General features: G+C 58.0%; 1 protein-coding gene across 2 annotated transcripts in view; it reads left to right on the top strand.

The window, feature by feature from the left end:
* Nucleotides 1–25,195, top strand: part of NOPCHAP1 (NOP protein chaperone 1) — an 85,858-nt gene extending 60,663 nt beyond the window's left edge. The window contains exon 4 of one of the 2 annotated variants that reach the window (XM_069629900.1): nucleotides 23,399–25,195. In XM_069629900.1, the coding sequence (XP_069486001.1) occupies nucleotides 23,399–23,587 (189 nt within the window). In that variant the 3' untranslated portion in view covers nucleotides 23,588–25,195. The remainder of the gene's footprint in view (nucleotides 1–23,398) is intronic. The other variant, XM_069629901.1, reaches the window with a different exon arrangement.
* The last annotated feature ends 1,479 nt before the right edge of the window (nucleotides 25,196–26,674 follow it).

Here is a 26,674-nt window from a genome sequence, read left to right as displayed (position 1 = left end):
ATTGCGTAAAGCTTCAATGCTTCATCACAAGTTCTAATGCGATTCCCAAATCAAGCGTTCAAGTTTACACCAATTCTGAAAAGACTAAGAGGCCGATTCATGGAATAATTAGCGCGGCACAAGTGGCCAAAAACGTGCGAATCGCAGTGTAATAGCGAAAATCGCAGTGCAAGTGCGAAAATCGCACGAAAAGCAGCGCACATCGATTCATGGAAGGCCGTGCGCGAGAAAACCATCGGATGTGCGATAAAGTGCGCGGCGCACGTTGGCGCACAGGCCATCTAACTGTGTGCGCCAGGTCACAGCGAAAATCGCACAGGCCACAGCGAAAATCGCACATAGCGCGGCGCACGCAACAAAAGTAGGCGGAACACGGGGCGTAACACTCGGAATGGGGAACAACTTGCCAAAATGTGGGCGTCACGGTGGAAGTACAGGGCACAAGTGCGCGGAATGCCCACACGCTCGCCTACAACACGTATTCATGGAATAGAATAGGGCAAAAAAGCGCACGCTCAAACCAGCGCACAGGCACAAACACGACCGCCACAAGAAAGCAGGCGGTAGCGTCTCTGCGCCTGTAAGAAATGTGCGCCAAAAGGTGCGCCAACAAATAGCACCTGTATACTGCCATGATGAATGTCCCATACTGTGGCCCTCCAGGACAAATGACGTGCAAAGGGGTACCCACAAACACGGACACCCGCTGACAAAAAATACGTGTGCGTGTATACCGGGGTGCGCGGGAAGTCTCACACGCGATTTGGCCGTGTACGTGGATTTCAGGGGTGCGTGGGAATTTCCACACGCGATTTGGCCGGGTACGTGGATTTCAGGGGTGCGCGGGAAGTTCCACACGCAGGGTTCGTGAATTCCAGGGGTTTGCGGGAAGTTCCACATGCGATTTGTCAGGGTACGCGGATTACAGGGGTGCGCGGGAAAATCTACACGCGATTTGGCTGTGTGCTCCCAGGTATTCCCTGTACACCCTCCACGGCCCCTGCAGGCAGCACACACCACAGGGGACTACCCTGCACACCTGCTCATGTCACCCAGCAGCCCCCACCATGTCTCCCAGGGGCAGCCTCCACCAGGCCCCCACTTATGTCACCCACCACCCCCACCCCCCAGCAACCATGGGCAGCCCCCACCAGGCTCCCACCCATGTCTCCCACCACCCCCACCCCCCAGCAGTGCAGGGGCACCCTCCACCAGGCCCCCACACGTCTCCCACCACCCCCAGCCACCAGGGGCACCCTCCACCAGGCCCCCACTCATGTCTCCCACCACCCCACCCCCCAGCAGTGCAGGGGCAGCACCACCAGGCCCCCACTCATGTCCCCCTGAACCCCCAGCATCCAGGAGCAGCCTCCACCAGGCCCCCACTCATGTCTCCCACCACCCCGACCCCCCAGCCAGCAGGGGCACCCTCCACCAGGCCCCCACTCATGTCTCCCACCACCCCCCACCCCCCAGCCACCAGGGGCAGCCTCCACCAGGCCCCCACTCATGTCTCCCACCACCCCAACCCCCCAGCCAGCAGGGGCACCCTCCACCAGGCCCCCACCCATGTCTCCCACCACCCCCACCCCCCAGCCACCATGGGCAGCCCCCACCGGGCCCCCACTCATGTCTCCCACCACCCCCAGCCACCAGGGGCAGCCTCCACCAGGCCCCACCCATGTCCCCTATCACCACCACCCCCCAGCAGTGCAGGGGCACCCTCCACCAGGCCACCACTCATGTCTCCCACCACCCCCAGCCAGCAGGGGCACCCTCCACCAGGCCCCCACTCATGTCTCCCACCACCCCACCCCCCAGCAGTGCAGGGGCAGCACCACCAGGCCCCCACTCATGTCCCCCTGCACCCCCACCCCCAGCATCCAGGGGCAGCCTCCACCAGGCCCCCACTCATGTCTCCCACCATCCCCACCCTCCAGCCAGCAGGGACACCCTCCACCAGGCCCCCACTCATGTCTCCCACCACCCCCACCCCCCAGCAGTGCAGGGGCGGCACCACCAGGCCCCCACTCATGTCTCCCACCACCCCCACACCCCAGCCAGCAGGGGCACCCTCCACCAGGTCCCCACCCATGTCTCCCACCACCCCCACCCCCCAGCCACCATGGGCAGCCCCCACCGGGCCCCCACTCATGTCTCCCACCACCCCCAGCCACCAGGGGCAGCCTCCACCAGGCCCCACCCATGTCCCCTATCACCACCACCCCCCAGCAGTGCAGGGGCACCCTCCACCAGGCCACCACTCATGTCTCCCACCACCCCCACCCCCCAGCCACCATGGGCACCCTCCACCAGGCCCCCACTCATGTCTCCCACCACCCCCACCCCCCAGCAGTGCAGGGGCACCCTCCACCAGGCCCCCACTCATGTCTCCCACCACCCCCACCCCCCAGCAGTGCAGGGGCAGCCTCCACCAGGCCCCCATTCATGTCTCCCACCATCCCCACCCCCCAGCCAGCAGGGGCACCCTCCACCAGGCCCCCACTCATGTCTCCCACCACCCCCACCCCCCAGCAGTGCAGGGGCAGCCTCCACCAGGCCCCCACCCATGTCCCCTATCACCCCCACCCCCCAGCAGTGCAGGGGCACCCTCCACCGGGCCCCCACTCATGTCTCCCACCACCCCCAGCCACCAGGGGCAGCCTCCACCAGGCCCCCACTCATGTCTCCCACCACCCCCACAGCCCAGCCACCATGGGCAGCCCCCACCAGGCCCCCACTCATGTCTCCCACCACCCCCACCCCCCAGCAGTGCAGGGGCACCCTTCCACCAGGCCCCCACTCATGTCTCCCACCACCCCCAGCCACCAGGGGCAGCCTCCACCAGGCCCCCACTCATGTCTCCCACCACCCCCACCCCCCAGCCAGCAGGTGCACCCTCCACCAGGCCCCCACTCATGTCTCCCACCACCCCCACCCCCCAGCAGTGCAGGGGCAGCACCACCAGGCCCCCACTCATGTCCCCCTGCACCCCCACCCCTCAGCCACCAGGGGCACCCACCACCAGGCCCCCACCCATGCCCCCTATCACCCCCACCCCCCACCCCCCAGCAGTGCAGGGGCACCCCCCACCAGGCCCCCACTCATGTCTCACACCACCCCACCCCCCAGCAGTGTGGGGCAGCCTCCACCAGGCCCCCACCCATGTCCCCTATCACCACCCCCCCCCCCCAGCAGTGCAGGGGCAGCCTCCACCAGGCCCCCACTCATGTCTCCCACCATCCCCACCCCCCAGCAGTGCAGGGGCACCCTGCACCAGGCCCCCACTCATGTCTCCCCCCACCCCCCAGCCACCAGGGGCAGCCTCCACCAGGCCCCCACTCATGTCTCCCACCACCCCCACCCCCCAGCCAGCAGGGGCACCCTCCACCAGGCCCCCACTCATGTCTCCCACCACCCCCACCCCCCAGCAGTGCAGGGGCAGCACCACCAGGCCCCCACTCATGTCCCCCTGCACCCCCACCCCCCAGCATCCAGGGGCAGCCTCCACCAGGCCCCCACTCATGTCTCCCACCACCCCCACCCCCCAGCCAGCAGGGGCACCCACCACCAGGCTCCCACCCATGTCTCCCACCACCCCCACCCCCCAGCAGTGCAGGGGCACCCTCCACCAGGCCCCCACTCATGTCTCCCACCACCCCCCAGCAGTGCAGGGGCAGCCTCCACCAGGCCACCACCCATGTCCCCTATCACCACCACCCCCCAGCAATGCAGGGGCAGCCTCCACCAGGCCCCCACCCATGTCCCCTATCACCCCCAGCAGTGCAGGGGCACCCTCCACCAGGCCCCCACTCATGTCTCCCACCACCCCCAGCCACCAGGGGCAGCCTCCACCAGGCCCCCACTCATGTCTCCCACCACCCCCACCCCCCAGCAACCATGGGCAGCCCCCACCATGTCTCCCACCACCCCCACCCCCCAGCCACCATGGGCAGCCTCCACCAGGTCCTCACAATCCCCAATCATGTGCGTCATGGTCAGCCTCCACAGCCAAAAAGCCCAACCAAGTAACCCATTCACCCACATGGAAAAGGAAATTACATGTTACACCCCCAATGTACATAAAGCTAATGAACCCATGTCCGTCACACACAATGGTTGCAATTGAATGGGAAAACACCCAACATGACATGCATGAAAGCAATGAGATGATACCACACAGTGAAGTATGAAAACAAAATTGTATTAAAAAAATAGGAATGCAAATGAAATGAAACTAACTACAATGGGAATGAAAAAAAGATAAGCTGCATGTCTGTTTAAAAATAAAAACACCAAATCCTAATCCAAAAAAATGTAGTCCAAAGTCAAATGAAAAATAAAATCAATCCAATGAAGAACTATGTACAAAACATCCAAGGGTCCATGAGCCCAACTGAACAAAGGAAACCTACAAAAAACCCTAACTAAAATGCAACTATATACAAAAAGTGGAGCAGTGTCCGTCGACTCCAAATCATAACAACAAACAAAGGAAACCTAAAACTAAAGAACTATATACAAAGGCGGCGGGCAAGTCCAGCGGCTCACTCCGTGGTGTTCCGGGCCAGGGCATCATCGAACTCCTGTTCGATGTCCCGGAGGCGGTCCTGTTCCATGGCCCGAGGGTCCGCAGGGACGACGCCGTGTCCTCCTCCAACCCCCTGCGGATTTCCTCGAGGCACTCGGCCCGCCTCAGGGCCCTCCGCATGGAGTTCTCCGCCCTGACCATTGTGAGCCGCGCCTCTTCCGCCCGCCGCCGCTCCGCACCTATGGCGTGGCCCAACCCCTGCCACACGGAAGACACTCTCTGTCCTGGGTCCTCCTGCCCTCCGGCCGATGCCTGCCCCTCCGATGTCGAAGGCCCCGAGCCTTCATGGCTCCCACCATGTTGCTGCTCTGCCTCTGCCCGTGCACTGCCTCCTGCTGCCTGCACATCCTCCGCCGGCTGGGGTGCAGTTGTTGATGTGGCCACCCCAGCTGGACGTCCGACTCCCGACTGTGGCAGGGATGCCTCCTCCACCAGCCTGGCCGCACCGTCAGAGGCAGCTCCACAGGGCACCCAGGTGACTGATGGGTGCGAAGATGGCACAGAGGACGACTGGCGCGTAGGGGGTCCAGTTGAGGAGGGGGTCGGAGCAAGCCCCATCAGACGGAGGAATCCGGCCTGGGTGACCTGTCCCAGCAGGCTGACGTGGTCAACGAGCCATTCGAGATGACGTGCAGTCTCTCCATGAAAAGACTGCAGGTCACCTCGCTTGGCCCGTTGACGCAACGCCACACCAGCCAGAACAGGCTCAACCCGGACCTGGATGGCCACGTCCGCAGGCAGGGGAAGGCCAGTTGACGTCAGCTCATCCCCTGCCTGAAAACGTGTCTGGACGTAGGCATCCCTGCTGGTGCAAGATGATGCAGGGACAGGATCGGGGACAGGATTGCACACGGGCACCTCCGCGGCGGCTTGTGCTGCCTCCTGTCCCTGCTCCTGCACTGCACCACTAGCACCAGTGGGATCCCCACCTCCAGACCCCATCTCTGGTGCTTGCACGGCCTCCTCCTCCACCAAACCCCCCACCAACCTGGATGACTCCGTGCCATCTTCCCCTGTTGGGCCCTGTGGGGTCCCAGCTGCCCCTTCTGCTGCCGAGGAGTCCAACTCCAACCTCCGCCTCTTGGACCTCCCCCCGGCAGCTGCGGCCTGGGACGCGGCACCGGACTCCTCACTCCCCGACGAGATGACAACGCGGGAGGGGAGCCGGGCCTTGCGTCTCCGGCTGGCGGTGCTCCACAGCACCTTCTCCGCCCTCTTCATCAGTTGACGCTGCAGACAGGGAGAAACAAAACACAGGCATCAGGGCACTGTACAATGGACACATACACACATGACAGTTGCACATGAGTGGCATTGGCAAACCTCAGACATGTCATCACAATCCCCAACACACGTCATTACAACTTGCACACATGAGCCATACCACAGCCATATCGCAACTGCCACCACCATCCCTACACATACAACTGCATGAGCAGCCAAAGGGGAGCCAGACATCACATGCAACACAGGAAGTGCACCACACATGTACACACACCACCACACTTGCATGCATGTGTACACCTCTGCCAAGTGTCGCAGTGTTCAGACGGGCATCCATGTCACATCTGCCAATCAGGCTTCCACATACCGCTGTCACATGCATCCATGTTGCACCCTTGTCAAATACACACACATGTACACAGTGCTCATACATGCAGCCGAAAACAACATACATGCGTGACATCACGGACATGTCTACTTACATACACATTCATACAAACGTGTGCACACACAACTGCATATGGCATGCAAGCCTACACACACAAGCACCATCCATGTCTCACACATTACAGCCCTCGCATGTGTCAGCCCCACGGCCCTGTACACCCCCACCCATACTCGACCCCATACAAACAGATGTGCAACCTGCACACTACCGAATAATCACCACACGCACTGCTCACAATCAGGATGCATGTACACTCACTGCTCGACTCCAGACGGGTCTGCTTCTCTAGGACCTGGACGTGGAGCGCTGGGGATATGCGTTCCAGGACCCTCATCTGTTCTTCCGACAAGTGGCCCCGGCGCCCCTTGGCATCCGCTGCCTTCAAGAGGCGCCGGGCCTTGTTCAGGGTCCTGGACCTGAAGTCCTCCCAGCGCTTCCTGACATGTTGTAAGTCCCGGACTGCCACCCCCTCCGCGTTGATGGCAGTCACGATGTCAGTCCAGATCCGAGTCCGTCCTTCCTTGTCGGCGCGGGAACTTCCAAAGAGGGCATCATACTGCCCCAGGACTTGCTCCACCAGGACACCAACTTCGGTGGCACTGAAGCTGGTGCCCCTCTGCCTCTCTGGCCGGGGGTTGTCAGTGGTCACAGATGGCGTTTGCCCCGACATGACAACCCCAGAGGCAGGAGTGGGTTGGCAACTGGGTCCTGGGGCTGGGCTGTGGAGCGATGGAATCCCAGTCGGGAGTCTTCAGTTCCAGCAGGGGTGGTCACAGCAACAGCACCCCTGGCTGATGTGCAGGCAGCAAATGGCAGTGCACGTGGGCAACAGGCAGTCAGGCAGCAGCAGATGGCAGGTGGGAGCGTGCTCGGGGCTCTGGGGGGCAGTAGTTCGGCCTTCTGGGCAGGAGCGTGGTCTTCCGTGTGCTTACGCGTGGCCAGCTTGATACGGAGTGATTTGGCACGTGAAAATCCTACACGTCAGCGTGAAAATCGAGGAAAGGCCCTTAGCGCGTAAGCGCGTCAGCACGCATACGCGATTCTATTGGACCAAAGGCCCTCAGCGCGTAAGCGCGTCTATGAAGTCACATGCACGTTGAATTGGGCACACGTTTGAAAATGTTGCGTGTGAAAAAAATGAAAGACACGTCCGAGTGTCAAAGCGTGTAATTGGTGGGAATGGGCCTAGCGCGTACACGCGGCAGTGACAAAGCGTGTAATTGGTGGAAATGGCCCTACACGCAGAAGTGACAAAGCGTGTAATTGGTGGAAATGGCCCTACACGCAGAAGTGACAAAGCGTGTAATTGGTGGAAATGGCCCTAGCGCGTACACGCCGCGTAAGTGACGCTGGACGTGTGGGCCTGTATAAAAGGTACGTGTAGAACACCATTTCCTTGTACGTGCTTTTCGTGGAGAGCGAGTGGGTGAATTCTGTACTTCTTGTCGTTTCACACGCGATTTACTTCACAGCGTTTCAAGTTCGTATTCCCTGTTACCTCTGACAGCTTTTTCTCTTTTACTGGTTTACCTGGGCCTGTTCCCTCAAACAGTGTTCCCTTCTACTGTTGTCCTGTCTCCTCGGACAGCGTACAAATCTTCTTTTGGCGGGGGTGTTGCCAACCAAACGCGCTCCTTTTTCACGCTCTTTTACCTGGCAGACGGTGAGTCACGCACGTATCTAACATCTGTGCTTGCCCCGTGTGTAGCCTACCCCTTCAGAGGTCATTCTAAGCTGCGTGTGACACGCATACGTTCATTCTTGTGTTACTGGGTGCCACAGCGTAGTGCAGGTTTTTCTTTCTGCACACGTGGTCTAGGAGGGGTTGTGTGCACCTCATCTCCCTTTTTTGGGGCTCCTGTGCGTAGCGTGACCCGTCATCTTTCCCCAGGGGTTACATTCAGCCTTGCTAGAGCACTAGGGTACAATTACCATCTGGTACCCAACCCCTTTGACCCCCAATTGCCCAGGACAATAGTTTACAGCCACTCCCATACGCACATTAACATCAGTGCCATGGCTGGGAGGCGAGGATTCCGTAAGGGTGGCAAAGGTGGAAGAGCCACAAGTGGTGGCCGTGGTGGATCCGGTAGGGGACGTGGTCGTTACTTGCAGGATGAGCCTGTCCCCCCATGTGTGGAGGACCAGTCAAGGGCACCCATAATCCCCCCCCCCCCCTGTTGAGGCTGATGTGGCTGACACCATCCATGCTCAGCCCTTGTTGGACCAGCCCATTGTGGCACCAGACCTGGCTGACTCCATGGCTGACTTCCAGGTCAGCAGGCCTATGACACGTGCGCTGGTGCACGTTGATGTCATCATGCCACGTGCATCTGGGGCAGCAAGGTCATCTGCTGCCCCAAGTAGGCAGGGCGGAGAGGCTGCAGGGGCAGCTGCGGCTCCATCCACCCCAGCTCTCACACACCCAGCCAGGACAGTGTCGGTCCTAGTCCATCCTGCTGACATTCCCCCTGACACCATTACACTTGAGCCAATGCCTGCACCAACTCCCATGCTGAGTGTGCAATCCCACACTCCTGATACAGAGTCCACCAGGGCTCCTGCCCCTAGTGTCCAGAGCGGCACAGGACACTCGGGATCACCACCACCTTCCAAGCGGAAGAGGAAGAGTGCTCGTCCGGCACAGGCTGATGCCCCAGACACGGCTACACAGTCCGGCCCGTCCAGGAAGCCCAGCTTCACGGATGACGAACTGAATGCACTTGTCGAGTATGTGTCCGCACATGATAACGAGATGGTCATTGTTGCAGGATCCAAGACCACACCTGCACAACGCCAGGCACTGGCAGACCGTTGCGGACATCGTAAGTGCCCTTGGAATCGTGAGGCGCACAGCCAATGATTGCTATAAGCGCTGGAATGACCTAAAGCGCAGGGCAAAGAGTAAGCTGGCCTCAAGTCATGCCGCAACTCTAGTGACTGGAGGTGGGTCTCCAGTAGTAGACATGGAACTCACTCCACATGAGTCAGTCGCTGGGACCTACGTCACGGAGGAACAGATCCAAGGCGTGGGAGATCTGCCTGATTACGAGGCATTGTCCGGTGAGTGCACATGCATGTGTGTGTCATCCATGTGCATGGTGTGTGTGTGAGGGCTTCTGTTTGTGTGCCAGGTGAGAGTGTGTGCGCCTGAGTCGTATGGGTCAGCCATGTGCTTCATGCAATACATCCTGCGCAGCTGCATTAGGCCATAGCAGTATCCCTTCTGCCAACAGTAGACATCTAGCCCAACTGCACGCCAGTTGCCCTTGAAGTGTCACCTTGCCACAACATTGTTGCTTATTTTTCACTGTTCATTCAGGCAGATTGTTTGCATTCCACCACTTTTACTAGGCATTTCGCAGTCCTCTAGTCACATGTCTGACATGGCTATGGTAAAGTGGAGTGACTTTGTTACCTGGATATCATTTGTTCACACATGTCCCTGTGCAATTGGACCATTTTGGACTGGCAGCTCCAGGTGAAAAATCTGACCTGTTTGAATTAGCAAAGCTATTACATGCGGGAACTGGACTGAATGAATAGGTGCTGCCCTCCTCTCCATCTTCACTCAATAGCAATGGTACATGCCATCTGTGTGATGGCATGTGTGTTTCACCTGGCAATCACAGGCCATTGTGTGATGCCACTGCCAGGCAGCATGCAGAAAATGTGTTCATCTTCCATCTTGGTGTCATCAGTGTGTGCCATTTGCCTGCCCTTCATATGCAGTGAGGGTGCATGCATGGGAGGGTTTTAGTCATGTGGGACATGTGTCAATCAAGTACTGGTTCTCTTGCTTCTCAGCCCTCATTGTGTGCCATGGTGCTAATGCCTGTTTCCATTTCTTTGTTTTTATGTCTTTGCAGGGGAAGACGCACCTGATACTGCTGGGGTTGTGGAGATGGTGCAGACCCAGGAGGGGTCCGAGGGCCGACCAACCACCAGTGAGGGACGTGGTGTGGTGGTGGGTGAGAACCCACAAGTGCTGCAGGTCGTGCTCTCAAGGGGTGTCTCTGGCTGCACCTCCCCCGAGCTGTACTCGGGTGTTGATTCGGATGATGAGACCTACGTGCCGTCGCAGGTGAGTGTTCCAGGGAGGGATTCTGTTCTGTCCCACCCACCTGCACCAGGGTCAGAACCCTCAATGGGGATGTCAGTGTTGGCAGCTACGCCTTTGGTGGTTACGGATGCAGGGTCACACTCTGCGACATCTGATCCTGTTCCTGGGCCAGCAGATCAGAGGGGGAATGCAGTCCTGCAGCCTCAGGCAGTGCCGGCACAGCAAGGCGCACTTCGCCTTGCCCCAGACAGGTGTGGTGCCCGCCGACGTGGTGGCCGTACGCCACCTGGCAATACCGCATGGGAGCAACCCATTTACGGTATGGCAACCCAACAGGCAGCATCATCCGAGATGATGGCTCAGGCCATGGATAGGGTGGCCACTTCCATTGTCCCCCCTGAAAGGCTGATGGAGCGACTACAGCAGGCAACCGACTCCATCTGCCAGTCACACAGGGAGGACATGTTGGCGTCCAACAGGGACAGGCGGGCGGCACTGGCGACTCTGCAGGAGGCCATCTCCATAGAGTCCCAGGGCCACAGGGAAGCCCTGAGGCAGGAGCTCCTTCACCTCAGGACGACTCTTGTTGAGCTTGAGGCTTCAACACACCAAAGGACAGAACAGCAGCTGGAGCGTCTCACCTGTACGCTCTCAGCTGAGATGCAGGCAACGAGGGCGGAGGTCCGGGCATCCCGTGAGTTGTTGCATGGGGACCTCCGCACACTCATCCTCCAGAACCAGACCTACCACACCCGCATGCTTGCAGCCATGGAGGAGCAGACTAGGGCCTTGCGTGGGCTGCCTCCCATAGTGCAACCACCTCCGGATGCAGCTGCACAGGGTGATAATAGCGACAGCAGTGATACTCCCACAATAGGGTAGCCGTGTGGGCCATGAGCCCATGGAGGTGTTTTTTTTTTCCCAGGATCCACACAGGTGGGTTTTGGTGTGCACCCTGTCCTCGGACCTCCTGGGTGGCCTCCCAAACCCCCCCCCCCGGGCCCATCAATGGCCATTTTTGATTTTTATTTTTAAATTTATTTTTCCCAATTTTTTTGGGACAATTTGTTGCCTTCCGTGGTTCCTGTGGGCATATGCTGCATTGTGGCTGGGCACATGCAGGCTTGTCATGTATTTGGTTCAGATGCTTGGGTTTGAGTCAAACACACCCCTCCTGCTTCCCGTTTCCATGGGCTTGCAAAGGGTGTGCCCAAGTGACATTGACGTACATGGTGACATTGGACTCCCACTACATGTGTGGGTAGTCTAGTCAATACTGTGTATACATTCCTAGTGCATATTGCTGTTGTGTTGTACACTGCATGTTGCATTGATGTGTAACTCATCATCTGTGTCTACCTCCCAATTTGCAGGTCCCTTCCTCATGTCTACACAAGGCCCTCTAGTTTGGAGATGGGGTCCATGTTGGCAGCAGTGCACCTACTACTGTACATGGCGCCAACACTGCACAGTTGGTAGTGGTGGGAGTGCAGGCATTTCCAGGTGGTGAGACTACTAATTTCTTACATTTGTGATGTCATGTTAATGGTAGTACCTGCTCAGGTTTGTTGTTGGTCCTGCATTACTGTGAGCATTTCAGGTGTTGCAAGTTTAAATTAGGGACACTGTACATTGTGACACTAGTGTCATGTTGTGAGGATTACTTTGTTTACCTGCAAATGGCATGACATGGCACGGTGTGTCGTGTGGCGGTGCTGGGGATGGGTTGGCTGACATGGCACTGTCCTCTTGTTGCATTTTGCAAGTGGGTATTCATTTTAGCTGCTTGGATGTGTTTCTTCACAAAACTGCATTGGTGGTGTCTGTGTGGGTAGGGATGCACACATTGTAACACTTCCAGGTGAACAATCTCAGGCTGATATGGTTTTCACGGTTGATTCTCCAGACATTCAGGATCAGTGTCAGGTTGAGTCATCATTGATTGTCAGATGGAATGTGCCAGGGCAGTGTGCACTCCACAGGGGTGTGATTACTATGTGAAGTAATTAGCCACTAGCTGTGTACGGGCTGCCTCCCCCGTGCCCTTTCCCCTCCCCTCCCATGCGCAGCGGCTGTGCATGTGGTTGGGGATGTGGGGGCACCACCATGTCCACGGCCAGGCCCCGGCGTGTTGCAACGTTGTGCAGGACACATGCTGCCACTATGATCCTGCACACTACTGGGGGAGCGTACAACACCTGCCCGCCAGAACGGTCAAGGGAGCGAAAGCGTGACTTTATCACTCCGAATGTGCGCTCCACTATGCCCCGGGTTGTAATGTGGGCTGTGTTATATCTTACCTGGGGTGGCGTGGTGGGGTTCCGAATTGGCCTCATCATGTGGGGGCTGAGAGGGTAGGCACTGTCCCCTGTGGAGGTGGTGATTGGTATCATTGGTGGGGTTGTGACCTTGCTCAGTATCTGACATGCATGCATGTGCAGTGGCATTCATACTCTCCAAGCAGCCATGTATCGCCATGCAGCCATGTAACGCCAGCTTCTAGGTCCCGGCTTAGGGTGGACATTCGGTAAATGAAGCTGTCGTGGGTGGACCCGGGATAGTTGGCATATACTGAGGTGATGATTCCCTTGGCATTACATACTACCTGCACGTTGATGGAATGCCAGTGCTTGCGGTTCCTATAGATGTGCTCTGATGCCCTGGGGGGACGTAGAGCCACATGGGTGCAGTCAATGGCACCTAGCACTTTGGGGAATCGTGCCACACCATAAAAATCCAGGGCGGCAGCATGCCTTTCTGCAGGTGTTCTGGGCAGGTATATGTGCCTGCGGACTGATGGGCGTGCAGTGATGATGTTCAAGACCTGGTGTAGGCAGCGTGACTGGGTGGCCTGTGATAACCCACCCACTATGGCACTTGTCCGCTGAAATGATCCAGTGGCTAAGAAGTGCAGTACATTGAGGACCTTCTCCAGGGTGCTGAGTGCTTGGGAGCACAGGGTGGGTGATGTGAGGTCATCCTCCCACTCACTCACCAGGTCCAGTATTATGTGTGGTGGAAACCTGTACCTCCCATACACCTGGTCATCAGGCATCCCGAAAAGGCTGGTTCTGGGTGTGAATATTCTGGCCCTGACTATCCTCCTCCTCCTCCTTTGGTAGCCCACGCCCACTGCTGCTAGGAACGGTATGTTCATCCTGGGTCTGAGCTTGTTATTTTGTTTGCGCGCAAATTTCTGCGTTGCGCGTGTTGTAGGCGAGCGTGTGTCCCGCGCACCCCTGAAATCCAGTACCCAGTCCAATAGCGTGTGGAAATTCCCGCGCACCCCGGGATACAGGTGCGCTGACGTACTTGCGTGTGTAAGTGCCCGCGCACCCCTGATATACACGTACATAGGCCAATCGCGTGTACGTGCATTTTTGTCCAATTACACGCGATGACACTCTGACGTGCAGTCTTTCCACGTGTGCTCTGTCATCACGTGCTGTGTGGGAAACACCCGTGCGGGTCACGTCACAGACGCGCTTACGCGCTGAGGCCCTTTGGTCCAATAGAATCGCGTATGCGTGCTGACGCGCTTACGCGCTGAGGGACTTTGGTCCAATAGAATCGCGTATGCGTGCTGACGCGCTTACGCGCCAAGGGCCTTTCCTCGATTTTCACGCTGACGTGCAGGATTTTCACGTGCCAAATCACTCCGTATCAAGCTGGCCACGCGTAAGCACACGGAAGACCATGCTCCTGCCCAGAAGGCCGAACTACTGCCCCCCAGAGCCCCGAGCACGCTCCCACCTGCCATCTGCTGCTGCCTGACTGCCTGCTGCCCACGTGCACTGCCATTTGCTGCCTGCACATCAGCCAGGGGTGCTGTTGCTGTGACCACCCCTGCTGGAACTGAAGACTCCCGACTGGGATTCCATCGCTCCACAGCCCAGCCCCAGGACCCAGTTGCCCACCCACTCCTGCCTCTGGGGTTGTCATGTCGGGGCAAACGCCATCTGTGACCACTGACAACCCCCGGCCAGAGAGGCAGAGGGGCACCAGCTTCAGTGCCACCGAAGTTGGTGTCCTGGTGGAGCAAGTCCTGGGGCAGTATGATGCCCTCTTTGGAAGTTCCCGCGCCGACAAGGAAGGACGGACTCGGATCTGGACTGACATCGTGACTGCCATCAACGCGGAGGTGATGACAGTCCGGGACTTACAACATGTCAGGAAGCGCTGGGAGGACTTCAGGTCCAGGACCCTGAACAAGGCCCGGCGCCTCTTGAAGGCAGCGGATGCCAAGGGGCGCCGGGGCCACTTGTCGGAAGAACAGATGAGGGTCCTGGAACGCATATCCCCAGCGCTCCACGTCCAGGTCCTAGAGAAGCAGACCCGTCTGGAGTCGAGCGGTGAGTGTACATGCATCCTGATTGTGAGCAGTGCGTGTGGTGATTATTCGGTAGTGTGCAGGTTGCCCATCTGTTTGTATGGGGTCGAGTATGGGTGGGGGTGTACAGGGCCGTGGGGCTGACACATGCGAGGGCTGTAATGTGTGAGACATGGATGGTGCTTGTGTGTGTAGGCTTGCATGCCAAATGCAGTTGTGTGTGCACACATGTTTGTATGAATGTGTATGTAAGTAGACATGTCCGTGATGTCACGCATGCATGTTGTTTTCGGCTGCATGTATGAGCACTGTGTACATGTGCATGTGTGTGTATTTGACAAGGGTGCAACAGTGATGCAACATGGATGCATGTGACAGCGGTATGTGGAAGCCTGATTGGCAGATGTGACATGGATGCCCGTCTGAACACTGCGACACTTGGCAGAGGTGTACACATGCATGCAAGTGTGGTGGTGTGTGTACATGTGTGGTGCACTTCCTGTGTTGCATGTGATGTCTGGCTCCCCTTTGGCTGCTCATGCAGTTGTATGTGTAGGGATGGTGGTGGCAGTTGCGATATGGCTGTGGTATGGCTCATGTGTGCGAGTTGTAATGACGTGTGTTGGGGATTGTGATGACATGTCTGAGGTTTGCCAATGCCACTCATGTGCAACTGTCATGTGTGTATGTGTCCATTGTACAGTGCCCTGATGCCTGTGTTTTGTTTCTCCCTGTCTACAGCGTCAACTGATGAAGAGGGCGGAGAAGGTGCTGTGGAGCACAGCGGCGGGGATCCCACCGCCAGCCGGAGACGCAAGGCCCGGCTCCCCTCCCATGTTGTCATCTCGTCGGGGAGTGAGGAGTCCGGTGCCGCGTCCCAGGCCGCAGCTGCCGGGGGGAGGTCCAAGAGGCGGAGGTTGGAGTTGGACTCCTCGGCAGCAGAAGGGGCAGCTGGGACCCCACAGGGCCCAACAGGGGAAGATGGCACGGAGTCATCCAGGTTGGTGGGGGGTTTGGTGGAGGAGGAGGCCGTGCAAGCACCAGAGACGGGGTCTGGAGGTGGGGATCCCACTGGTGCTAGTGGTGCAGTGCAGGACCAGGGACAGGAGGCAGCACAGGCCGCCGCGGAGGTGCCTGTGTGCAATCCTGTCCCCGATCCTGTCCCTGCATCATCTTGCACCAGCAGGGATGCCTACGTCCAGACCCGTTTTCAGGCAGGGGATGAGCTGACGTCAACTGGCCTTGCTTTGCCTGCGGACGTGGCCATCCAGGTCCGGGTTGAGCCTGTCCTGGCTGGTGTGGCGTTGCGTCAACGGGCCATGCGAGGTGACCTGCAGTCTTTTCATGGAGAGTCTGCACGTCATCTCGAATGGCTCGTTGACCACGTCAGCCTGCTGGCACAGGTCACCCAGGCCGGATTCCTCCGTCTGATGGGGCTTGCTCCGAACCCCTCCTCAACTGGACCCCCTACGCGCCAGTCGTCCTCTGTGCCATCTTCCCACCCATCAGTCACCTGGGTGCCCTGTGGAGCTGCCTCTGACGGTGCGGCCAGGCTGGTGGAGGAGGCATCCCTGCCACAGTCGGGAGTCGGACGTCCAGCAGGGGTGGCCACATCAACAACTGCACCCCAGCCGGCGGAGGATGTGCAGGCAGCAGGAGGCAGTGCACGGGCAGAGGCAGAGCAGCAGCAACAACATGGTGGGAGCCATGAAGGCTCGGGGCCTTCGACATCGGAGGGGCAGGCATCGGCCGGAGGGCAGGAGGACCCAGGACAGAGAGTGTCTTCCGTGTGGCAGCGGTTGGGCCACGCCATAGGTGCGGAGCGACGGCAGGCGGAAGAGGCACGGCTCACAATGGTCAGGGCGGAGAACTCCATGCGGAGGGCCCTGAGGCGGGCCGAGTGCCTCGAGGCAAGCCGCAGGGGGTTGGAGGAGGACACGGCGTCGTCCCTGCGGACCCTCTGGGCCATGGAACAGGACCGCCTCCGGGACATCGAACAGGAGTTCGATGATGCCCTGGCCCGGAACACCACGGAGTGAGCCGCTGGACTTGCCCGCCGCCTTTGTATATAGTTGTTTAGTTTTAGGTTTCCTTTGTTTGTTGTTATGATTTGGAGTCGACGGACACTGCTCCACTTTTTGTATATAGTTGCATTTTAGTTAGGGTTTTTTGTAGGTTTCCTTTGTTCAGTTGGGCTCATGGACCCTTGGATGTTTTGTACATAGTTCTTCATTGGATTTTATTTTTCATTTGACTTTGGACTACATTTTTTTTGGATTAGGATTTGGTGTTTTTATTTTTTAAACAGACATGCAGCTTATCTTTTTTTCATTCCCATTGTAGTTAGTTTCATTTCATTTGCATTCCTATTTTTTTAATACAATTTTGTTTTCATACTTCACTGTGTGGTATCATCTCATTGCTTTCATGCATGTCATGTTGGGTGTTTTCCCATTCAATTGCAACCATTGTGTGTGACGGACATGGGTTCATTAGCTTTATGTACATTGGGGGTGTAACATGTAATTTCCTTTTCCATGTGGGTGAATGGGTTACTTGGTTGGGCTTTTTGGCTGTGGAGGCTGACCATGACGCACATGATTGGGGATTGTGAGGACCTGGTGGAGGCTGCCCATGGTGGCTGGGGGGTGGGGGTGGTGGGAGACATGGGTGGGAGCCTGGTGGGGGCTGCCCATGGTTGCTGGGGGGTGGGGGTGGTGGGAGACATGAGTGGGGGCCTGGTGGAGGGTGCCCCTGCACTGCTGTGGGGGTGGTGGGAGACATGAGTGGGGGCCTGGTGGAGGGTGCCCCTGCACTGCTGGGGGGTGGGGGTGATGGGGGACATGAGTGGGGGCCTGGTGGAGGCTGCCCCTGCACTGCTGGGGGGTGATGGGGGACATGGGTGGGGGCCTGGTGGAGGCTGCCCCTGCACTGCTGGGGGGTGGGGGTGGTGGGAGACATGAGTGGGGGCCTGGTGGAGGCTGCCCCTGCACTGCTGGGGGGGTGGGGTGATAGGGGACATGGGTGGGGGCCTGGTGGAGGCTGCCCCTGCACTGCTGGGGGGTGGGGGTGGTGGGAGACATGAGTGGGGGCCTGGTGGAGGGTGCCCCTGCACTGCTGGGGGGTGGTGGGAGACATGAGTGGGGGCCTGGTGGAGGCTGCCCCTGCACTGCTTGGGGGGTGGTGGTGATAGGGGACATGGGTGGTGGCCTGGTGGAGGCTGCCCCTGCACTGCTGGTGGGTGGGGGTGGTGGGAGACATGAGTGGGGGCCTGGTGGAGGCTGCCCCTGCACTGCTGGGGGGTGGTGGTGATCGGGGACATGGGTGGTGGCCTGGTGGAGGCTGCCCATGGTTGCTGGGGGGTGGGGGTGGTGGGAGACATGGGTGGGAGCCTGGTGGGGGCTGCCCATGGTTGCTGGGGGGTGGGGTGGTGGGAGACATGGGTGGGGGCCTGGTGGAGGCTGCCCCTGGTGGCTGGGTGGTGGGGGTGGTGGGAGACATGAGTGGGGGCCTGGTGGAGGCTGCCCCTGCACTGCTGGGGGGTGGTGGTGATAGGGGACATGGGTGGTGGCCTGGTGGAGGCTGCCCATGGTTGCTGGGGGGTGGGGGTGGTGGGAGACATGAGTGGGGGCCTGGTGGGGGCTGCCCATGGTGGCTGGGGGGTGGGGGTGGTGGGAGACATGAGTGGGGGCTTGGTGGAGGCTGCCCCTGGTGGCTGGAGGGTAGGGGTGGTGGGAGATATGAGTGGTGGCCTGGTGGAGGCTGCCCCACACTGCTGGGGGGTGGGGGTGGTGTGAGACATGAGTGGGGGCCTGGTGGAGGGTGCCCCTGCACTGCTGGGGGGTGGGGGTGATAGGGGACATGGGTGGGGGCCTGGTGGAGGCTGCCCCTGCACTGCTGGGGGGTGGTGGGGGTGGTGGGAGACATGGGTGGGGGCCTGGTGGTGGGTGCCCCTGGTGGCTGGGGGAGGGGGTGGTGGGAGACATGAGTGGGGGCCTGGTGGAGGGTGCCCCTGGTGGCTGGGGGAGGGGGTGGTGGGAGACATGAGTGGGGGCCTGGTGGAGGCTGCCCCTGCACTGCTGGGGGGTGGGGGTGGTGGGAGACATGAGTGGGGGCCTGGTGGAGGGTGCCCCTGCTGGCTGGGGGGTGGGGGCGGTGGGAGACATGAGTGGGGGCCTGGTGGAGGCTGCCCCTGGGGGGTGGGGGTGGTGGGAGACATGAGTTGGGGCCTGGTGGGGGCTGCCCATGGTGGCTGGGGGTGGTGGGAGACATGAGTGGGGGCCTGGTGGAGGCTGCCCCTGGACTGCTGGGGGGTGGGGGTGGTGGGAGACATGAGTGGGGGCCTGGTGGGGGCTGCCCGTGGTGGCTGGGGGGTGGGGGTGGTGGGAGACATGAGTTGGGGCCTGGTGGAGGCTGCCCCTGGTGGCTGGGTGGTGGGAGACATGAGTGGGGGCCTGGTGGAGGCTGCCCCTGCACTGCTGGGGGGTGGTGGTGATAGGGGACATGGGTGGTGGCCTGGTGGAGGCTGCCCATGGTTGCTGGGGGGTGGGGGTGGTGGGAGACATGGGTGGGAGCCTGGTGGGGGCTGCCCATGGTTGCTGGGGGGTGGGGTGGTGGGAGACATGGGTGGGGGCCTGGTGGAAGCTGCCCCTGGATGCTGGGGGGTGGGGGTGCAGGGGGACATGAGTGGGGGGCCTGGTGGTGCTGCCCCTGCACTGCTGGGGGGTGGGGATGGTGACATGAGTGGGGGCCTGGTGGAGGGTGCCCCTGGTGGCTGGGGGGTGGGGGCGGTGGGAGACATGAGTGGGGGCCTGGTGGGGGCTGCCCATGGTGGCTGGGGGTGGTGGGAGACATGAGTGGGGGCCTGGTGGAGGCTGCCCCTGGACTGCTGGGGGGTGGGGGTGGTGGGAGACATGAGTGGGGGCCTGGTGGGGGCTGCCCGTGGTGGCTGGGGGGTGGGGGTGGTGGGAGACATGAGTGGGGGCCTGGTGGAGGCTGCCCCTGGTGGCTGGGGGCTGGGGGGTGGGGGTGGTGGGAGACATGAGTGGGGGCCTGGTGGAGGGTGCCCCTGCACTGCTGGGGGGTGGGGGTGATAGGGGACATGGGTGGGGGCCTGGTGGAGGCTGCCCCTCCACTGCTGGGGGGGTGGGGGTGGTGGGATACATGAGTGGGGGCCTGGTGGAGGCTGCCCCACACTGCTGGGGGTTGGGGGTGGTGTGAGACATGAGTGGGGGCCTGGTGGAGGGTGCCCCTGCACTGCTGGGGGGTGGGGGTGATAGGGGACATGGGTGGGGGCATGGTGGAGGCTGCCCCTGCACTGCTGGGGGGTGGGGGTGGTGGGAGACATGGGTGGGGGCCTGGTGGTGGGTGCCCCTGGTGGCTGGGGGAGGGGGTGGTGGGAGACATGAGTGGGGGCCTGGTGGAGGCTGCCCCTGCACTGCTGGGGGGTGGGGGTGGTGGGAGACATGGGTGGGGGCCTGGTGGTGCTGCCCCTGCACTGCTGGGGGGTGGGGGTGGTGGGAGACATGAGCGGGGGCCTGGTGGAGGCTGCCCCTGGTGGCTGGGGGGTGGGGGTGGTGGGAGACATGAGTTGGGGCCTGGTGGAGGCTGCCCCTGGTGGCTGGGTGGTGGGGGTGGTGGGAGACATGAGTGGGGGCCTGGTGGAGGCTGTCCCTGCACTGCTGGGGGGTGGTGGTGATAGGGGACATGGGTGGTGGCCTGGTGGAGGCTGCCCATGGTTGCTGGGGGGTGGGGTGGTGGGAGACATGGGTGGGGGCCTGGTGGAAGCTGCCCCTGGATGCTGGGGGGTGCAGGGGGACATGAGTGGGGGGCCTGGTGGTGCTGCCCCTGGATGCTGGGGGGTGCAGGGGGACATGAGTGGGGGGCCTGGTGGTGCTGCCCCTGCACTGCTGGGGGGTGGGGGTGGTGGGAGACATGAGTGGGGGCCTGGTGGAGGGTGGCCCTGCTGGCTGGGGGGTGGGGGCGGTGGGAGACATGAGTGGGGGCCTGGTGGAGGCTGCCCCTGGTGGCTGGGGGGTGAGGGTGGTGGGAGACATGAGTGGGGGCCTGGTGGGGGCTGCCCATGGTGGCTGGGGGTGGGGGTGGTGGGAGACATGAGTGGGGGCCTGGTGGAGGCTGCCCCTGGACTGCTGGGGGGTGGGGGTGGTGGGAGACATGAGTGGGGGCCTGGTGGGGGCTGCCCGTGGTGGCTGGGGGGTGGGGGTGGTGGGAGACATGAGTGGGGGCCTGGTGGAGGCTGCCCCTGGGGGCTGGGGGTGGTGGGAGACATGAGTGGGGGCCTGGTGGAGGGTGCCCCTGCACTGCTGGTGGGTGGGGGTGATAGGGGACATGGGTGGGGGGCTGGTGGAGGCTGCCCCTCCACTGCTGGGGGGGTGGGGGTGGTGGGAGACATGAGTGGGGGCCTGGTGGAGGGTGCCCCTGCTGGCTGGGGGTGGTGGGAGACATGAGTGGGGGCCTGGAGGAGGCTGCCGCTGCACTGCTGGGGGGTGGGGGTGGTGGGAGACATGAGTGGGAGCCTGGTGGAGGGTGCCCCTGCACTGCTGGGGGGTGGGGGGTGATAGGGGACATGGGTGGGGGCCTGGTGGAGGCTGCCCCTGCACTGCTGGGGGGTGGGGGTGGGTAGGAGACATGAGTGGTGGCCTGGTGGAGGGTGCCCCTGCACTGCTGGGGGGTGGTGGTGATAGGGGACATGGGTGGGGGCCTGGTGGAGGCTGCCCCTGGTGGCTGGGGGGTGGGGGTGGTGGGAGACATGAGTGGTGGCCTGGTGGAGGCTGCCCCACACTGCTGGGGGTTGGGGGTGGTGGGAGACATGAGTGGGGGCCTGGTGGGGGCTGCCCATGGTAGCTGGGGGGTGTGGGTGGTGGGAGACATGGGTGGGAGCCTGGTGGGGGCTGTCCATGGTTGCTGGGGGGTGGGGGTGGTGGGAGACATGAGTGGGGGCCTGGTGGAGGGTGCCCCTGCTGGCTGGGGGGTGGGGGTGGTGGGAGACATGAGTGGGGGGGCCTGGTGGGGGCTGCCCATGGTGGCTGGGGGGTGGGGGTGGTGGTCGACATGAGTTGGGGCCTGGTGGGGGCTGCCCATGGTGGCTGGGGGGTAGGGGTGGGTGGGAGACATGGGTGGGGGCCTGGTGGAGGGTGCCCCTGTACTGCTGGGGGGTGGGGGTGGTGGGAGACATGCATTGTTGATCAGTAGTGCAAGGTGACATGTGGGTTGGCTGGGGGGCATGCCCATGGTGGATGGGCTGCCTGCGGGACATGAGCAGGGGTGCAGGGTAGTCCCCCGTGGTGTGGGCTGCCTGCAGGGGCCGTGGAGGTTGTGGAGCGTACACCTGGGAGGACCCACACGGCCAATTCACGTGTAGTACTCCCCAGAACCCCTGAAATACACGTACTCTGCTGAAATCGCATGTGGAACTTCCCGCGCACCCCTGGAATACACGTACCCTGCTGAAATCGCGTGTGGAACTTCCCGCGCACCCCTGAAATACACGTACCCTGCTTGCACGGGGCCAATCGCGTGTGGAACTTCCCGCGCACCCCAGAAATACACGTACCCTGCTTGCACGGGGCCAATCTCGTGTGGAACTTCCCGCGCACCCCTGAAATACACGTACCCTGCTCGCACTGGGACAATCGCATGTGGAACTTCCCGCGCACCCCTGAAATACACGTACCCTGCTTGCACGGGGCCAATCGCGTGTGGAACTTCCCGCGCACCCCAGAAATACACGTACCCTGCTTGCACGGGGCCAATCGCGTGTGGAACTTCCCGCGCACCCATGAAATACACATACCCTGCTCGCACTGGGACAATCGCGTGTGGAACTTCCTGCGCACCCCTGAAATACACGTACCCTGATGATATCGCGTGTGGAACTTCCCGCGCCCCCATGGAATACACGTACCCTGCTCGCACTGGCCCATTCGCGTGTGGAACTTCCCGCGCACCCCTGAAATACACGTACCCTGCTGAAATCGCGTGTGTAACTTTCCGCGCACCCATGGACACACGTACCCTGCTCGCACTGGGACAATCGCGTGTGGAACTTCCCGCGCACCCCTGAAATACACGTACCCTGCTGAAATCGCGTGTGGAACTTCCCGCGCACCCCTGAAATACACGTACCCTGCTTGCACGGGGCCAATCGCGTGTGGAACTTCCCGCGCACCCCTGAAATACACGTTCCCCACTTGGCGTTTGCTGTTTGCCAGCCCGGTGAACTGGTCCAGGGTTAGCGCAGCCCTTTGCGATGATTTAGCGATTTTGAAGGCTTTTCCTTGCGCGAGGGCGTTCTTGGGGGCGTTACTGGCGCTGCTGCAGGGTCGCTGCGATTCTCTGCGCCACGGCTGGTTTGGGAACCTAAAATCCATGAATACGCTGTGAGCGGAAATCGGTTTTAGCGCACGTGCCTGGCGCAGTCAATCGCACGCGGACACTCTGCGCCAGCCGCTTGCGACACTTTTCTGCGAAATTCTATGAATTACCCTGTAAATATAATGTATGCATGCTTATGTGTCTCTGAGGTTTTAAGTTTGATACCTTCGTATTCTTTCCCAGCTATGGAGTTTACGCCACACTACAATGCACCATTAGTGCTGGAACTGGCAGTGATTTGGAAATATTAGGTGCACGTCAAATTTCCTGGCCCTTTGGGCTTCTGTATAAAGTTACTGGGATTGTCGCACCACTGGATATTTACTGTCTTTGCTATTCAATTTGCAGAACGTGGCATTGGTGGAATTGAGCGACTCGGATGCAAGTGACGTGGAATCGAGTTCTGATGACGTGGAGTCGCAGTCTGATGACGACTTGGTTGCTGGCGAGGTGACCCTGGACAATATTCGACTGCCCAAACCGAACGTAAAGAGAGGCAAAATAGAAGTTTTAGAAAGTAAAAATGAAGAGTTGTAACCTGGCGTTTCATTCACTTGCTAGGTTTTTCTGTTCCGAAAGCTGGTCATCTATTTCAGGAAATCACTGAACAGTTTTGCCCCCATTTGTTTCACGTATGAACAAGGTTTCATAAACCAGTTATGGATAGTCTTATTCGGTGCTGTCAATAATGTCCAAAACAGCTACGCTAGCCTTTTATTACTCAAACGCTGTAACCTATAGCTTCATGTGTTATGGCTGTTGTGAATCGAGGTTTAATACATAATTCACGATCTGCCCGTTTTCTGTCGTATGAGGTTTTCATTTAAACATGTTGCCTTTTCTGCCGGAATCAAAAGATCCATGCGTAATTTCTTCAACATGTCCCCTAGACTCATCTTGTTTAATTGCCTGGTTTAGCGAAAACTGTTTCACAATTTGTTTAAGGAAAATAGGATGTTTTATCTTAACAAATGCATAGTCTTGCTCACCTGTAAATGTATTGGTGTTTACCAACAGGCATGAGCTGTCCAACCTATGATCTATGTTGGCGTTGAATTGACCAAAACAGTTGTTTGAAAATAAAATTGCCACCGTTGGTGGTACACAGATCTAGTGCACAGCCTGTTATGCCATAGCGCCCTTTTTGTTGGAATTAACGCGATATTGACCAGTTTACCACTATACATTTTTACTTCATTGAGATTTCTTGCTTCAATGGATACTCTGGTTTAATTTGGCCTAAATGAGATTTAAACTTTAAAGTTCACAATTAGCAGATCATGCCCTACTTTCTGATTGGTCGTTCTTTTGTAGGAATAAGGACTTTCACAGCCTTTTGAAGGCAGACGCCTCAGGGTTGGCATCACAGGGTTTAAGGAATGTTGCATTTTTGTCCCCACTCCCGTAGCAGATGATCTGTACTCTCAGCCTCGCAGTCCCCATAGCTGCCGTCTAAATTGTTTGAGAAACAAACTGGCATCATTTTCCAGCATTTACATTCTAAGAAAATAGTAGAAATCATTGGAATAAATGCATTCCATGGAAGACCTGTATATAATGAAAGAAAATGTCCTTTTGTATAAACCAATTTCCTTCACATTTAGGAAATCTTCTCCATCCAGAAATAAAAATGTACTTCTAAAATGTTAACATAATGGATCATTTTAATGGCGCTTTTGAATGAACTGTGAACATATAGAACGGTGCAGAATAAGATTTGAACCTGAGAGTTTAGACGGTGAAAAGGGCAATCTGCCTTGATTTGTATAAGACCATCGACTGCTCCATTCAGATTTATTTTTCTAGCAAATAAATGTATGATCGTTTCATTTACAGTAAGACTAACATTGGTTCACCTTTCATGTCAAGGTTTGTTCTAATATTTGCAAAAATCGTGTAATCATGTGCAAGACCCTTTGCTAACTTTGGATTGTTGCTGTCTGTCTTTTCCAAGTAACTTGCTGGGATGGATTTTGGCTGACCAGAAAATCTTGCAGTATTTTCTTTTTTAACATTTCAATAGTACAAAGTTCTTGAAGCAGCACATCAAGAGGATTTCTGTTTATTTTTCATTTCACAAATGAAGTGATATGTACTTTTTATAAAAGTTTCCTTAAACTTTAAATAAAAATGTTCTTAAATAAATCAGTGGTCATGCGTTGTTGCATTGCAGAAGGAACCTTGACAATTTGCTACATGTAAATGCATAAAGAAAATGTCAGATAGGAACCAAAATGAATTGCGGACCACAGCTGGATTCAAATAGGTCTTTTGTTTCCTTTGTTTGAATCCAAGTCATTTACTTGCCTACATGGAGAGGGCAAAGATGAGCTGTACGCTTCAAATCTATAGGAATTCTCCTGGGAATTGAGATTAGTGCACTTTTTTTGACAGGCATTTTGCAGCATGGGCGTGACTGCTATTCTTCACCGGGATAAAAGTCTGGAAAGCTTTTATAACTCGCTTTGTCTCGGGAGGATAGCTCAGGGGCAACGGGCTCGCCTTGGAAGCAAGACGACACGGAGGACACGGAGGAACACAGGTTCGATCCCCGGGTCTGCACATAGAAACCTCTCGGTATTAAGCGTGTTCTGAATAACCTATCCTATCATATCAAAGCCAGTGTTCTTACAGCATCTTTAAAAAAACATTGTTAACTAGACCTCCCACACCAACTGGTTTTCAAGAGTAATTATACTTGTGTTCCTTAATTCCAAAGACCTAGATGTGTTGCTGCAATTGGTGAGACATGTAGGTTTGGAATGGTTGCTGGGTTGAAGGTCTCTCTGGTCCCAGACTTCACCAGGGAGTACAGAAACTACGAGAACTATGTCACTTGGCCAAACTGGAGCTCTGGAATAGTTATAATTAATTATAACTGTTCTTTTATAATGCGCTTAATACCGGACAGGTTTCTAAGCATGAGACTGGGATTAAACCTCTGTTGCTATGTGTATGCGTTGTCTTGCTTCCAAGACAAACACATTGGCCCTGATCTATCCTCCCAGCTATTTGATACATGTTACCTTTTCTTCTAAACTCAGTGATGTTCAGTGGGAGAGCCCGGTTCTTCAATACTCAGAGAAGCGTGGAATGGCTTCAGAGATCTGAGAAAGGGAACACATAGGAAGAATCCTTGCCGCAGGGAAACTATTGGAAAAACAACACTTGCAATAAAGAGTTACAAATTCAAAAACAGCTAATGAGGACCCAAAGCAGAGATCTCAATGAAGATTGTGGTGGCGCAAGACTGGATCGTTACACAGCTCGCAATGGCAGAAGTGGAGGGCGGGATCGCTAGTCTTGGCAGCTCTGGATTATTCTTGAATAAACATAATAATGATGTGTTATTTATATAGCGCCTTAATTCAAAGCGCTTTACAGAGCACATATTTGCATACAATATCACCTGTGAAGAGATGAAGGAACTGAACTGTACTTCTTGTATTTTGTTTTTTTCTATTGGGGTGGGGCACAACACATTTGAAATGGTAATTTACCTCTAAAACTGGACTTCCATTAAGCAATAGTGGTTTTGATCTAAACAGTGTTTTGCAACGGAAGCTTCTGGTAGGTATTGATATTGAATTGATATTTTATATGTATCGCGCTCATACACAAGTG

This window comes from Ambystoma mexicanum, chromosome 12 (assembly GCF_040938575.1).
Source record: "Ambystoma mexicanum isolate Mex_15411 chromosome 12, UKY_AmexF1_1, whole genome shotgun sequence".
Classification (NCBI taxonomy): domain Eukaryota; kingdom Metazoa; phylum Chordata; class Amphibia; order Caudata; family Ambystomatidae; genus Ambystoma; species Ambystoma mexicanum.
This window is presented reverse-complemented; position numbering and strand designations above follow the sequence as displayed.